Genomic DNA, 16,223 nt, shown 5'->3' on the forward strand with positions numbered 1-16,223 from the left:
AGGTCCAGCAACTTGAAGAGGATAGGTCCTACTTTCCACCTGTACAGACCAGTATCTCAGCTATTAGGAGTCAGCGTTCCTCTGCTCAAGAGAGAGGATTTAGAGGGCACACACCATGGGGTACCCTGTGGTTTTACCTGCGTGACCATGGAGAGGACATGAGGAAGTGGGATGGAAAATCTACCTTGACCCTAGAGGCACAGGTACATGAGTTGCAAGGAAAAACAATCACCAAAGGGGGTTCTTCCAGGAAAATTGCTGCTCTGGTTTCCAGTGGGCAGTTCCCCAGACAGAGTAAAAGGGCTGATCTTACTCTTGATTTTAATGAAGGAGCTCCTGACTCGTATATACAAGAAATGGGTAATGAATACTATGACCAGGACTAGAGGGGCCCTGCCTCCAGCCAGGTGGAGGAAAGGGACAACCGGCTTTACTGGACTGTGTGGATTCGATGGCCTGGCACATCAGACCCACAGGAGTATAAGGCTCTTGTAGACACCGGTGCACAGTGTACCCTAATGCCATCAAGCTATACAGGGGCAGAACCCATCTGTATTTGTGGAGTGACAGGGGGATCCCAACAGCTAACTGTATTGGAGGCTGAAGTGAGCCTAACTGGGAATGAGTGGCAAAAGCACCCCATTGTGACTGGCCCAGAGGCTCGTGCATCCTTGGCATAGACGGCCTCAGGAGAGGGTATTTCAAGGACCCAAAGGGGTACCGGTGGGCTTTTGGTACAGCTGCCTTGGAGACGGGGGAAATTAAACAGCTGTCCACCTTGCCCGGTCTCTCGGAGGACCCTTCTGTTGTGGGGTTGCTGAGGGTCGAAGAACAACAGGTGACAATCGCTACCACAGCGGTGCACCAGAGGCAATATCGCACCAACCGAGACTCCCTGATTCCCATCCATGAGCTGATTCATTGACTGGAGAGCCAAGGAGTGACCAGCAAGACTCGCTCACCCTTTAACAGTCCTGTATGGCTAGTGCAAAAGTCTAATGGAGAGTGGAGACTGACAGTAGACTATTGTGGCCTGAATGAAGTCAGGCCACCGCTGAGTGCTGCTGCTGCTGTGCCGGACATGCTGGAACTTCAATACGAACTGGAGTCAAAGGCAGCCAAGTGGTATGCCTCAACTGATATTGCTAATGTGTTTTTCTCAGTCCCTTTGGCAGCAGAGTGCAGGCCACAGTTTGCTTTCACTTGGAGGGGCGTTCAGTACACCTGGAATCGATTGCCCCAGGGGTGGAAACACAGCCCCACCATTGGCCATGGACTGATTCAGACTGCACTGGAACAGGGTGACGCTCCAGAGTATCTGCAATACATTGATGACATCATCGTGTGGGGCAATACAGCAGAAGAATTTTTGAGAAAGGGAAGAAAATAGTCCAAATCCTCCTGAAAGCCGGTTTTGCTATAGAACAAAGTAAGGTCAAGGGACCTGCACAAGAGATGCAGTTTTTAGGAATAAAATGGCAAGATGGATGTCGTCAGATCCCAATGGATATGATCAACCAAATAACAGCCATGTCCCCACCAACTAGCAAAAAGGAAACACAAGCTTTCTTAGGCGTTGTGGGTTTTTGGAGAATGCATGTTCCAAATTACAGTCTGATTGTAAGCCATATCAAGTGACCTGGAAGAAGAATGATTTCAAATGTGGCCCCGAGGAAGAACAAACCTTTGAAGAAATTAAACAGGAGATAGTTCATGCTGTAGCCCTTGGGCCAGTCTGGGCAGGGCAAGATGTAAAGAATATGCTCTACACCGCAGCTGGGGAGAATGGCCCCACCTGGAGCCTCTGGCAGAAAGCACCAGGGGAGACTCGAGGTCGCCCCTCAGGGTTTTGGAGTTGGGGATACAGACGATCCGAAGCCTGCTATACTCCAGCTGAAAAAGAGATACTGGCAGCATATGAAGGGGTTCGAGCTGCTTCGGAAGTGGTTGGTACTGAAGCACAGCTCCTCCTGGCACCCCGACTGCCGGTGCTGGGCTGGGTGTTCAAAGGGAGGGTCCCTCTACACATCATGCAACTGATGCTACGTGGAGTAAGGGGGTCACACTGATCACACAATGGGCTCGAACTGGAAACCCCAATTGCCGAGGGATCTTGGAATTAATTATGGGCTGGCCAGAAGGCAAAGATTTCGGAATATCACCAGAGGAGGAGGTGATGCATTCTGAGGAGGCCTCACTGTACAGCAAACTGCCAGAAAATGAGAAGCAATATGCCCTGTTCACTGATGGGTCCTGTTGTCTTGTGGGAAAGCATCGGAGATGGAAAGCTGCTGTATGGAGTCCTATACGAAAAGGTGTAGAAACTGCTGAAGGAGAAGGTGAATGGAGCCAACTTGCAGAAGTAAGGGTCATCCAGCTGGCTTTAGATATTGCTGAATGAGAAAAGGGACCAGTGCTCTATCTCTGCACTGGTTCATGGATGGTGGCAAATGCCTTGCGGGGGTGGTTACAGCAATGGAAGCAGAGCAACTGGCAGCACAGAGGCAAACCCGTCTGGGCTGCCACACTGTGGCAAAATATTGCTGCCCAGGTAGAGAACCTGGTTGTAAAAGTACGTCACGTAGATGCTCACGTACCCAAGAGTCGGGCCACTAAGGAACATCAAAACAACCAGCAGGTGGATCAGGCTGCTAAGATTGAAGTGGCTCAGGTGGATCTGGACTGGCAACATAAGGGTGAATTATTTATAGCTCAGTGGGCCCATGACACCGAGATGCACAGGAAGAGATGCAACATATAGATGGGCTTGTGATCGAGGGGTGGACTTGACCATGGACGTTATTGCACAGGTTATCCATGAATGTGAAACATGACCTGCAATCAAGCAAGCCAAGCAGTTAAAGCCTCTCTGGTATGGAAGACAATGGTGGAAATATAAATATAGGGAGGCCTGGCAGATTAATTATATCACACTCCCACAGACCCACCAAGGCAAGCGCCATGTGCTCACCATGGTGGAAGCAACCACCGGATGGCTGGAAACATATCCCATGCCCCATGCCACTGCCTGGAACACTACCCTGGGCCTCGAAAAGCAAGTCCTATGGCGACATGGCACCCCAGAGAGAACTGAGTCAGACAACGGGACTTGTTTCCAAAACAACCTCATAGGCACCTGGGCCAAAGAGCATGGCACCGAGTGGGTATATCACATCCCCTATCATGCACCAGCCCCCGGGAAAATGGAACGATACAGTGGACTGTTAAAGACTACGCTGAGAGCAATGGGTGGTGGGACATTCCAACATTGGGATACACATTTAGCAAAGGCCGCCTGGTTAGTCAACTCTAGGGGATCTGCCAATCAAGCTGGCCCTGCCCAGTCAAAACTTTTACGTACTGTCGAAGGGAATAAAGTCCCTGCAGTGCACATAAAAATATGCTGGGGAAGACAGTCTGGGTTATTCCTGCCTCGGGCAAAGGTAAACCCATTTGTGGGATTGCTTTTGCTCAAGGACCTGGGTGCACTTGGCGGGTGACGCGGAAGGATGGGGAATTCCGCTGTGTACCTCAAGGGGATTTGATTTTGGGTGAGAGTAGCCAATGAACTGAATGGTATGATGGTAATTGCTATATAATACTGTACGTCATCACTTGTATGGTTGCTATATGCCATATCAATGGTATTTCAGTGAGAATCACCCAGACTAATGAAGAACGAACTTTGATGAAACCAAGCAAAGTGCAAGGGTGATGGAACCAGAACTGGCTTCAGCATGCAACAATCCAACACCACACACCATCTCTCGTGCCCTGAAGGACTGTTATGACAGATGGAGCCCAAGTCATGGACTAAATGAACTCAATGGACATTTTAGAGGGATGGCCCATAGACTAAGGGAATGATATCTGTGTGTATGTATCAGAAGACAGGGAAAGTGGTGGTGATTAATTGGAATGTATTGGAAAGTGTAGGACCTGGGCATGACGTAGATGGTATAGAGTAAGGGGTGGATACTGTCCTGGTTTCAGCTGGGAGTTAATTTTCTTCCTAGTAGCTGGCATAGTGCTGTGTTTTGGATTTAGGATGAGAATAATGTTGATAACACACTGATGTTTTAGTTGTTGCTGAGCAGTGCTTACACTGGTCAAGGACTTTTCAGCTTCCCATGCTCTGCCAGGTGCACAAGAAACTGGGAGGGGGCACAGCCGCCAAGATAGTTGATCGGAACTGGCCAAAGGGCTATTCCATACCATATGACATCATGCTCAGTATAGAAACTGGGGGGAGTTGGCTGGGGGGCAGCAATCACTGCTCAGGGACGGGCTGGGCATTGGTCGGCGGGTGGTGAGCAGTTGCATCACTTGTTTTTCTCTGAATTTTGTTCCTCTCTTGCTCTCTTCTTGTTTTTCTTCTCATTACATTTTTTTTTTCTGTGTGTGTTCCAATTATTAACCTTCTTATCTCAACTCATGAGTTTTCTTACTTTTGCTCTTTCGTTTCTCTCCCCCATCCCACCAGGGCGAGCGAGCGGCCGTGTGGTACTTAACTGCCAACTGGGGCTAAAACACAACGTCTTCCCAGGTAAACTGAATCTGGCAGGAAGTTACATACCTCTGAAATATATTTAAATGCAACATGAAATATATTAACTATGGAAAGGCACATAAAAGTTGAATCTTATATGTGTAATTCTGCTAGTGTACTTCAAGAGTTACAGTGAGTTGTGACTCTTCAAAAATAGTCTCCCAGTAGGGCAACCTTCTAGTAAGGCACAAGATGAAGGGTTAAATGAGGGAAAATTGGTCCAAAGTGCCTTCCTATACACTGGACTGAGGTGAGGGGGAAGAAGGAAGAGTTGGTTGGTTCTTTTTCATTGTTAGTGCTGAAATAAAACCTGAGAGTCTTGCAGAAAACATTTCTATAACTTAAAAGCTCTAGAGGTGCTCAGCAATATGACTGTACCTTCCTGTATTTGAACCCTACATAGAGCTGGCAAGGATTATTCTAAGTAGGGGGTAATATTTCTGCCTTCAAGCTGCATCTTGTTGCTTAGAGGAATGTGAGTCTGAATGAATGAGATCTGGTCTAGCATGTGCTGTATAGGGGCAGTGCAAATGCATCTTTCCTTCTAAGAGATTACCTCTGACAAGATTAAAGAAGGAATGAATCTTCATTATTTTCAGAACGCTTTTTTCCCTATATATTTCTGTTAAGAGTATCTCAACAGTATCATGCTTATTTGAAATTTGTACATTGGAGGATTAAATATATATTCTCTCAGCATGTGTCAAGTAATTCCTGTTACTGAAAAGAAATGACTTAAAGCTATATGCACATTTCAAAGCAGACAGTTATTGGAAATTAGCAGTGTCTAGTAAATTCCAGTATGAATTATTCACTAACATAATACCTATGTAAAGTAACTTTACATAATGCTTCCACTGACCAAGATAGTTTAAAATTAGTCTTACAGGAGTAAGATCTGTTACTCATTGAATAGGTCACTAAAGCTATGAGAGATGATTATGTATGGGATTGTAATTCTTTAAAGTAGTCTTCAATAATTAAAAGTCATACTGTAGAACTATCTGTCCGTGGTATTTTACTACCCTGGGATTTACATCACTGTATAACATGTTGCTTTCAGTTTGTACCATTTGCCAAACTTTAACTTTGGTCTGACACAATATACTAAGATTTAGGGGAAGGTTGTTTTCTTTTCTTTTTAAATTAAGATAACGTATCTACTCTTGAGAACAAGGCAAGGGAAAAGTATATAATTCTCACACTTAAAGAAATCTGCATCTAGAATTTAAAAATGGACCTGAAACTTGTCACAAAAACCTTTGCATCAGGAATACGCCTTTGAAAGTTAGCCCAAACCCATCCTAGTTATAAACCATTCAAAAATTTGTATCATCTCATATATTCTCTGACTGCCAGAGCTACCTGTAAATTGTCCAAGTATTTAATATCACCAGTCACACTCTAAGAGAGACAAATCATATTAAACTTCTCAGATTCAGAGTTCTTGGTGCTACCTTCTGTTCTGACTCCAGGGAGACAACTGGGAGCAAGGGGCTTTTTCCCCCACGGCAGTTCTCGTCTCTTCCAACCGGATCTAGAATCACGTTGAAGGATGCTGTCTTAGAGAAACATAAACAGGATAAGACTAGGAACTGCAGAATAGGGTAGAGGAGCAATTGTAGGATGAAGAAGCAGCTGCGACTTCAGCATGCGAAAGCCTCTCCTAGAGAAAAAGCTGACAAAAAGGTTCTCTCCCACCTCTCTCATATAAATGAAATAGAAACCCAGTGTTTGAACTTTTTATGTTCTCCCTGAAGGAAAGATATATGTATTCACAAATCCTGTGAAATATTATTTATTTGTAATTCACCCATGATACTGGTCTCTAGACATTCTTGGAAAGAAGAAGGAAAACACTTCAGGCTGACACTTAGTTGACATGCACAAAGAGTTAAAACATACTTTGTCACTAAGTAGGAGACTGTCATAGGTTGGATCAGTTGCTTCAAACAATGTTGAATTTGGGAATGTGTTGAGCTTTGTCAAGCTATCTCTAGTGAGGAGGGAGAGAGAGAGACTTGCAGCGTTTGCTGTGAGACTTCACCAAATAATGCAGTGGATTAGATTCATGCTTCAATTCTGTGATCACCTTCACATATGACTTGGAAAAAGCATGGTGTTGCATGAAAGGTGTAAAGTATTGAGACCTTAGCTTTAAAACAGGTACTAGATAAAGTTCCAACTGTAACCACTACAAAAATGCTCTGAACTAAGTGTCTTTGCACTGGTGTTTTGTTAGCATTAATAGAATTTTAACTTTCAGTAAATATCAAGTTCGTTCTAATGTACCTTATTGCCAAAATATAGTTTATTACTATACAAGTTTAGTATTTGTGCTACAAAGCTTACCAGGCTTTTAAAAATGCAAGCATCTTCCTGACAACAATGTAAATATGATCTTCCCAAGTTTGACTCTGAAATGTTAGTTTTGCAATGTCTGTTCTCATATTTTAGGTGTGCTTGATGGAGCTGAATGGTACTGAATAAACTGCTGATCTTTCATCTTTGGTTCACTGATTCAAGCACACAATGAATTGCTGAGTAAAGTGAAGAGTTTTTCAGGCCGGGCCATATTGCATAACAAAGAAAAGTTTCCCATGCCAAAATCTCTGCATATAAACTGTGTCTAGCCAGAGTAAACACAAAGGATCCTTACAGGTTTTGTCTTCTGGTTATTAGTCAGGACCGAAGTCCCGTTGTCCCTGCTTTTTCAGTGCTGTCGTCTATACTAGCTGTATTAAAGCTATCACAGCTATGTTGATTCTGCTGCAGTCATACCTTCATCCTGCTATCATTAGGTTATAGCTATATTTTCTTTTGTAGCAGTGTTTGAGTTCTTAGAGAGGGACTTCTTTTTTATCTATAGTGTTAAGGGTAGCCTGAGAGCATATCAGATGAGCTTTTGCTGAAAGCCAGTGTAATGACAAAATGAAGCATGGGAATTACTCCTCGTACATTTGCAATTGAACAATGTAATGTCTTACATGCACAGTGCGCCTGCTGTCATCCCAGGCCACTCTCAGGATGCCCCAGACCGCTCTCAGGATGCTCTCCACAGCTCTTCAGTGCCAGTTCTCAGTTCCTGCTCTGTAGCAATACCGTTGCCATGAGGTTAGGCAAGCCTAGGTGAACAAGACAGTGCCCTTAGTTCCTCCACCACTGCTGGGACAGATTAATAACGTTGCCTGAGAAATCAACTATCTTTCCCTTCTAGTTAAAGGACTGGTTTAGAGCCAGGCTTGAGCCAGACTATTGGTTAAAAGTAGCTCTTTTGAAGGAGGGAGATGTGAGATCAAAGCAAGATGCATGCTCTACACAGAGTTTACAGACCATGGGTGCAAGTAAAGCTTGGCTGTGGAGGATCAAGCTCACTGCCTTTCTTCAAAGGCACTGAGGCTCAGTGCCTTTGAAGAGAAGAAAGGCTCAGTGCCTTTCTTCTCAGTGCCCTGCAATGCCAGCCTACTCATCCTCATGCCCAAATGTGCAGCCACCACATGTTGGACTTTGGCTGTCTAAAACTTTACCAGAACAGTGGCTTGAGACGGGTAATTCACTGTTCAGACCAGACTTGCATACCTTTATTCTAGCGATCTACTGTATCTTGGGCTCTCCAAGGCAGTCAGTAGCACTGACGTTCCTTGTTCCAATGGAGGTGGCAAGGTGATCAGCAAGGTCTGTACGGCTAAAACTCATTCCACTGTGACTGTATCGTGTGTTGCTAATGCAGATCCTCCCAGATCACAGTGGATTTGTTGGCACTGGACGAGTATACACTGTTTGTCTGTTTGCCACCTCATATAGACTGGGGTATGCCCTGCATTATCTTCCTCCTTACAGATACAAACTTAGTAGCATTAAAGAGTCAGCATGTATCTGAACTGATGGTGCTTGTCCTCTGTGGGATTTTAGCATCCCTATGCAGATGATCACAGGCCACACAGAAGTTTTAGTAATGGGTTAGTAAATATGTAGCAGTGAAGCATCTGGACTGTAGACTTCACCCAAGGGAAGTCTTGACAACTTCTACTTCACTAGAGTCTTGCGGGAACAGATCAAGTAGCAGTTCTACTGAAGCTAAAAGACTGCACAGTGTGTTTTGCATTCAAATGTACACATCGCTGTTCAGCAAGTCTGCAACAGAAGCTGTTCTGAGTAGTTAGGGATGGGACAAAGAAAGGAAAGAGCTCATGTGGGATGTCTGAGAAAACACACAGAGACTCCACTGCGTTGCCCTATTTAAGGTGCATTTCGTTGCTTGTGAAAACGCCAAACTTGCTCATACCTACCTATGCTGTTCAAGCAGTATGTGTGACCCGTAAATATCCTGGAGTCCTCAGTCTTCTCTCTGGCAGGAAGGAGGGAAGGGGAAGTCTGTCCTGTGGCTTGCTGTATCCAGAGTGTGCCCAGGGGACAGCATCTGTCTTTGCAGAACTTAGCAGCACACTTGTATTCATGTGCTCCCCACAAGTCTGACCCTTCCCTGTTTCAGACACACACACACACATCCCTGGCTCTTAAACCACCCACCCTACTCACCGGCAGGCCTGGCTCGATATTCGCTCACTCACACACCCACACTCACTCCTGTTGGCGGCACCACGGACACACGAGCCCCTGCCCTGCAGTCTGACCCCAGCTGCTGCTCGCAGCACCCAGTTGTGCGCACGCAGACCCCTGCGCACACAAACATGCACACACACACACAGAATAGAGGCCCTCACTCAGGAAAAGAGTTAGAAGTGGAGTTCAATGAGAAGACAGACACACGGCTCAGATCAGGTTTTTTCCCCATGCTCGTTCCTCCTCAATCCACCGTATTCACTCCATTCCCCCATTTTTTATTCCTCCCTTAAACATCCCGTAATAAGTGTCACACAATCCCAGAATGCCCCGCCCTCCCATCCCATAATGAGTGCCATCCCCAGGGCAGGGACTTGCCCTGTGCGGTGCCCTGGAAGGCCGTCCCCAGGGACTCACGGTGCTGGGTCTCACCAGCACGTTGGGCTGATGCTCTCCTGGGACAGCCTGGGGGGGGGCAGGGCAGAGTATTCTTTATTTCCCCTGCCCCCATATTTTTCTCATGGTCTTCTCCGAAGCAGGCTTCATGTTCAAGGTGTGGACGCATCAAGCAGAGCAGAGGGAGAAACACAGAAATCTGCCCATTTTCCTCTCTGGTACTTGCGTGCCAGCCCTTAGCACCAATAGCTCAGGAAAAGTAGGAACTTAGAAAAACTACCTCTACTGAATTAAGCTTTCAGATCCTCACTTCTCTAAATTTCATAAATATGGCAGCAGAGGTATCATTTGTCTCTTAGCTTTGCTCTTGTGCAACAAACGCCTGAGGCTAAAAGCACAGAACTTACAGAGCACAAGTCAATGGCATCTTACAGCAGAAAAAGTGTGAATAAGAGTTTTCCCATACTGAGGTTCCAGTTATGTAGATTGATCTTCTTTGAATCTATTTTGCTTTCTTAAACAACATTGACATATATGTTGTTTATTCTTTGATTTCACACCCCACTCCCTCCCCCAAATTAAGTACTGGCAAGCTAACGAATGAATGGAAGCTTTCTTTTTTTTCCAAGCTGCACTGAAAGACATCTCAGAAACAAAATGTTTTACTTAAATACTGTGTATTCTGTAAGTCATCCTGCACCTTTAGGCTAAAACAAAGCTAGGACACATTTATTTCCATCATTCATAATGTTTACTTGTTAATCTATGTCAGCTAGCAGTCGCCAGACGATGACTGTGCCCGGTCTGGAGGAAAACATGAGATCTTTCCCAAGAGAAAGCAGGGGAGAGGCCACCACGTGGGCACGAGCCACGCTGTGCCACCTGGGCCAGAGAGTGGGCTTGGCCCCTGCTGAGGTTACTGCTGCAGATCCTATTCTGAATTGTATGCGCATGAGCCTGGCTGGGTCAGTGTCTTGAGAGGCAGGAGGTGCAAGTTTTAATCCTTGCAGAGAGAAGAGGTCACTGAACTTTCTGCTTCCCATTTTGAGCATTTAAGCCATTTAGCCGGTATATAAACTGGGGAGAGGACTGAAGAAGAAGGCAGAAAGGTAGTGAGATGATGATACGACAGATGCAGAGGCATTCGGGGAGCTGCTCTGTCCTGCTGCGGTACAGCAAGTGCCTGGTGAGAACATGCGGAATAGCAGGGCTTGGGACCTCTGTCCACGCTTCAGGACCTGATCTGGCTAAGGTGTAAGCAGGCCCTTTTGAGAAGAAGCAATTCCGTTTATGTTGGGCAACTTAAGTAAAATATTAATGAGGTGCGTCAGGACTGCACAAGAATTATTTGGACTTTTCAAGATGACAATGATGCATGCACATGCCTAAATGTTGTATCAAATCTTCTTTGGGAGAGGGTCCTATTCTGCTCAGACCCACTGGTTCCCAGGATAGTCTCTCTTCCCTCAGCTGTGATGGCTATTTCTCTTTGACTCAGTATGATTCAATACTGGTCATACTGAAATGCAACTTACTTGCTTTCATGAAGTTACTAGACTAACCAAGTGACTCTTCATTGGTGATAGTCCCTATTCATTACTTACCGTTATGAAAACTTTTGTGTCATTCATAAATTATTTCAGTGATTTTTTTTTTCTTCCTTTCTTCTCTGACAAAAATGTTAAATAGCATAGATTTCAAATCAAATCCCTGTAGGTAACCTCTAGACACATTACCACACAAGCATTTTCTCTTTACAACCACGTTTTAAAAGCCATTAGTTAGCAAGTTTTGAATCCATTTAATGTTTTCAGGCTAAGTTTGTAATTGTGATTCTAGTTTCCTAATAAAAATGTGAGATGCTATTAGGGCAAATGTCTGACAGAATTTTAAAAAATGAATACATTACTGATATTTATCAACTAGATCTATAAGCTAAGAAAAATATCAAGTTAGTTTGAAAATATTTATTTTTCATAAAATAAAGTTGATATTAAGAAAAGGGGAATAAAATTATTTATTAATGATGATGTCAAACATTCTATTATTTGCCTAGGATTGAGATTTGATGAGTAGTTTGCCCTTTTAAAATACTGGCCTAAGATGAGCTTTTTTTCAGTTCTCTGTAATTTCCCCTGTGTTTTAAACTATTAAAAACCAACATGCATAGCTGAGAAAGCTTATTAGATTATTCCTTTTCGGTGGCTTTAAATGCATGTGGTTTAGGCCTCTTGGTAAAAAAAAAGACAAAAGAAAAAAAAGAGCTTTACTAGCTGCAGTTTTCATATTTTTCCGGAGACTGTTGGAATGGAACTTCTCACTTCCACTCTTTAATCAGCTCAGTCTTCCCTCTCACTTGTGGAGTGATGTTGGGGTATGCTTGTTAAAATCAACTCTAGGTCTTTGTTATTACAAACCCTTTCCCCCACCATCTATTCAGACACTCCGCCAGCTAATGGGGTTCATAATTATTCTTAGCTTTCTGAAACAAAAACATTATGTATAGATGTAAATGCATGTGCTTCTGTGTATGGATATACATGTAGTAACACGTTCATTATGTTACTAGTTTGGACACTGTTCTGTTTGCATACAGCAGACATAATGAAGGCACGGTCGCTTGCCCATACACTCTCCTAAAATTTTGCTCCGTGACCAATTTCTCTTCATCTCGTCCTGCTTTGAAGTGGTACTTCAATAAATTCCACTGGTTGGAGGAAGCACAGGTGCTGCAGGCAGTGTGCCGAGGACCTCGGTAATAAGAACAGAGGAAGAGAAAGCAGCGCGCTGTGATTGATTTACCAAACAGCTGCTCTGAGCCGCCTTCTACAGCTCCTAGCTCAGAGACACGGGCTTGATCACTTTAGAGCTATATATATATATATATATAAAAATATGACTTAGATGACATAATATTAAAAATATAGGCCTAATAAGGCCCAATATTCCATTGCAAGAATATTCCAGATTAATATTAATTCCCCAAAATATATTATTTTGTGCTATTATTAAGTTGTTTTCTATAAGCAAAAACATGCAGCTTTAGGTTATAATGGCTGAGGGACAATATATTTAAGCTACTAGTTCCTTATTTTGACAGAAAGTGAGCCTGACTTTTACCTCAAGCATCTAGGCATTTTTAAAAAGAATAGAAAATGGTTGGCTGCAGAGAAGAGAGGAGGGTGTAACACTACAAACCGAAATGCAATTACAAATGGGTAAAGGAATGTTTCCCTTTTATGTCTGGATTTAGAAGAATTACAGGCAACCAGAGTTGAACGCTTCACTCTCCTTTGAGCAGTTGAGAGTCTCCCTTTTAGGATACAAATAGACACAATAAAAAAAGGCTTTACCTGAGTAACAGTTACAGATTTTGTCTTTGTCCCACCCTCATCCAAAATTGTCTCCCTTACACTGCTGGTAAATATAAATGACCACTGCTTCATCTGACATCAAGCTGGGGTTTTTTTCCAAAGAAAAGAGATTAACTGTGACCAACTACATTTTTTATATAAAAGAATAAATTATTTGACTCCAGCCAAATGTATACATAGTGAATAGCATACCAAAACTAACTGTGCAGTAATTTGTCCAGAAATCAATTACACCACCATTGTATCACTTCATACATCAGAGATCTCATTGCATTTGAACCATCAAAAATATCAGTAAGGAATATATTTCTGCATTCCAGAAAAGGAATAAGGCTCAAACAGGAGGGGATCTATAAATGATTTTTTAAGGGGGAGCACAGCACTCTTAGCATAGCCATGAAAGGGGGTATGTTCTATATATCAGCTAGAAAAAAACACAGGTGATCTTTCTCAGATAAATTTCACACCTAAATCTGATTTCCTTTGTTAGACAGTGTGAGACCAAATCTTGAGACTTTTCTGTATCATTCTGCATTATCTGAGTAACCTCCCACTAAAATGGTACGTCCAAATTACAACCCAGAAATGTGACAGCTTATTGAAATGCACTGTTATTAACTCTTCCTGCATGTGCATCAGTCACACAAATCAGCACGACCTGTGTCTACTATTATATGCTTTAATTTGGAAGTATCGTGCTGAGCTCCATCTTTCACTACATTTCTACCCAGGTTTCTGATAAAACAATCTAATCAGCTAAAACAAGATTATATGGTAACTGTAGATGCATAGCATGAACATTTGATCCCTACAGGATTTCTCTATTAAACTCATTTTGTTTCTCTCATTAATCTTATTGAAGATTGTTCTGCAATAAAGAAAGGATGTAATCTGCCACTGACAAATTGCTTCAGACTCTTCAATCCCCATATCTTTCTTTTCAACAGGCTTTTCCCTCCATGTTTCTTCTCGTTACTTAAATAAAAACAAGCTGAGGCAAAACAGGTTTTGTAGGTCTTTTCATAAGCCTTTATAAAAATGCGGTAAAGACAATTTGAGTATTTTTTGCACATTCGCAATCACGGTTTTTGAGGTTTTAATTTCCAAGCTTTAGGCTCCTCCCATTCTGTGTGTTTTGGTCCTGTCGGTAACTGCTTGAACATCATAAAGACCTGTTCCTTTGCATTATCTGTACTTGCTGATAATAAGACAGCCCTCAAGTTGCAAACTTTCAGTTGCCTGGCTATTGAATAAAATCTGAAGCCCTAAGCTGGGAAGAAGACAGAGCAAAGTAGAATCGGAGCCCAAAATGCTAAGAAGTAATTTGTTTAAAATAGCCAAAGATGAGAAATACCTAATGTCTCAACTGAATACTCCTCTGTATGCTGATCACTCTTTCTCAGTAGATCAGAGCCTCTTCCCCACCTCTCAGAAGAGTGCCCTGAGCCGCAGAGGCAGTATGGTGTTCTGTAGTAGGACTCCTCTGCAAGACTATTTCACTTGCAAGCGATAATTAAACACCCATCTGGTATATGTTGAAGAGAGCAAGTAAAAATGAGCTTTGCTCCCCAGCCTGTTGATAAGGAAATTTGTGCAGAAATGGATGCACTTTGCTCCAGTGCTTATTCCATCTGAAATACTTGTGGATTCATTAGCTGCAAGTATCCCCCTTCCCAGATGAATACCATCATTAGAGCAGTGAGTGACGTTCACGTTTTCACTGAATAGTCCATCAAGCTGTTGATTATTTCATGCAAAATGAAACAGCTTCTGCAAAAGAGACAAACAGAGCACTTCACCTTCGACTACCCAGGAGTCTGATTGCTGGATATCCTACAGCGAAGTGGGAGACAGGGATTCAAGGGCTGTCAGGCAGAGGAGGCAATTAGACCTTAGATTTTTGGGTGAGTGCTCAAGCTGTTTGAAGACAGGAGAGATGACAACATCTCCTTCTCTTCTAGCTGTATTCTTCTGTAAACCCAATCTGTTCAGGTTTTAAATCATGCCTTCACCCAAATAAAAGAAACATGCCATGTCTGTGAATCCTGGCAGGATTTGTGTGAGATAAACTCATCATTGCAGTGGCTGAAAAAATACTTCTAGTCATTGCCAGAACAGATCTGAAGGTATAAGGAACTCTACTATCAAAACCTTAGGTAATTAGGGAGTTCAGACATTACCAGGATGTGGCAGCAGCATAGCTAAAATTATTAAGAACCAGTTTTTCTACTTAGCGAATGCTTTTATCAGAAGCCTTCCTTCATTTCACTGTACTCCAAACTCTAGACTTAGAAATAAAGTAGGGAAATGCTGTTTATTCCTACAAGTTTATTGTGAAGTACTGAAATACTTCACAGCAATGAAAATCCATAATGCATATCGTAAATACAAATTTCTAAAGTAACGTCCTGTAGATAGCAGGTCCTATTCAGTGCAGTGAGCGCTGTGGTGTTTGTTTCTTTTATGAGAGTTCAGAACCACTCCTTATTGAGAGCCCTAAGTTTATTTTTAAAGTTTTCTCAAGAAATTTGTACTGACATCTTCTAAATCTTTGACTTCTTTTTTCTCTATTGAGCTAGTTTCAAATGCTGTAGAATGCATTGTATCTGTAAATAAGTCTATTGTAAATAAAGTTCAACCACACATATTACTAAACATCTGAAACAATTCCATAGGTTTGTGACTATCAAGAGTAGTAATAAACAATTAAATCTCTATTAACCAGTGTCCAGCATGAAAGGCTGTTGAGAATGACCTTCAGAACAACATTTTCAGAGTTTACAAAATCATATATTGTGCTAGCTTGTTCCCTACAGTTTAAGACAGGTAAATCTTCCTCTTACAGTCCGTTGGTAGGTCGTGAATGCTTTGTGCCTCGGCTACTAGACCACCTCCCCAGTCTCCAGTTACCAGCCACCAGTTGGTTTGCTTCTGTGCTGCAAAGATGCTACAGGCCTGAGTGCAGCACAGGAAGGGTGAAACCAATTTATGTATGTGGCCATATTCTTTCTTCCCACCGTTCAGGGTATGCTGCAGCTCACAGTTTGAAAATGTTTTGTCAGCTTAACTGTAGAAAGTAACTCAGCCTTGCCTAGCTTCGATTAAGCTCCTTTAACAGGAAGCTTTTAAAAAAACTTCCAAACCAGATAAATGCAGACGTACATCAAAGGTAGCTGTCAAAATAAATGTAAAGTAAAAGTAAGGTGACCTTATCCTTTCTGTGACATATCCCCTTATATAGCATTCATCTTCGCTCCATCAAATGTGTGATTCACATTCACATTGTACCAGAATGGCTTTTGCTAACTGTACTGTATTCAAACTAGCTTAGTGAACAGATT

General features: G+C 42.8%; 1 protein-coding gene across 6 annotated transcripts in view; it reads left to right on the forward strand.

Annotated features, from left to right (window-relative positions):
* OXR1 (oxidation resistance 1) overlaps positions 1-16,223 on the forward strand; it is a 442,087-nt gene that overhangs the window by 21,561 nt on the left and 404,303 nt on the right. For 4 of the 6 annotated variants that reach the window (XM_075495115.1, XM_075495119.1, XM_075495114.1 and 1 more), the window contains exon 2: positions 10,285-10,473. The exons of 1 other annotated variant lie outside the window; for it this stretch is intronic. In XM_075495115.1, the coding sequence (XP_075351230.1) occupies positions 10,285-10,473 (189 nt within the window). Of the gene's footprint in view, positions 1-10,280; positions 10,474-16,223 lie in introns of all 6 variants that reach the window. One more of the 6 variants, XM_075495117.1, reaches the window with a different exon arrangement.

This window comes from Mycteria americana, chromosome 2 (genome assembly GCF_035582795.1).
Source record: "Mycteria americana isolate JAX WOST 10 ecotype Jacksonville Zoo and Gardens chromosome 2, USCA_MyAme_1.0, whole genome shotgun sequence".
NCBI lineage: Eukaryota > Metazoa > Chordata > Aves > Ciconiiformes > Ciconiidae > Mycteria > Mycteria americana.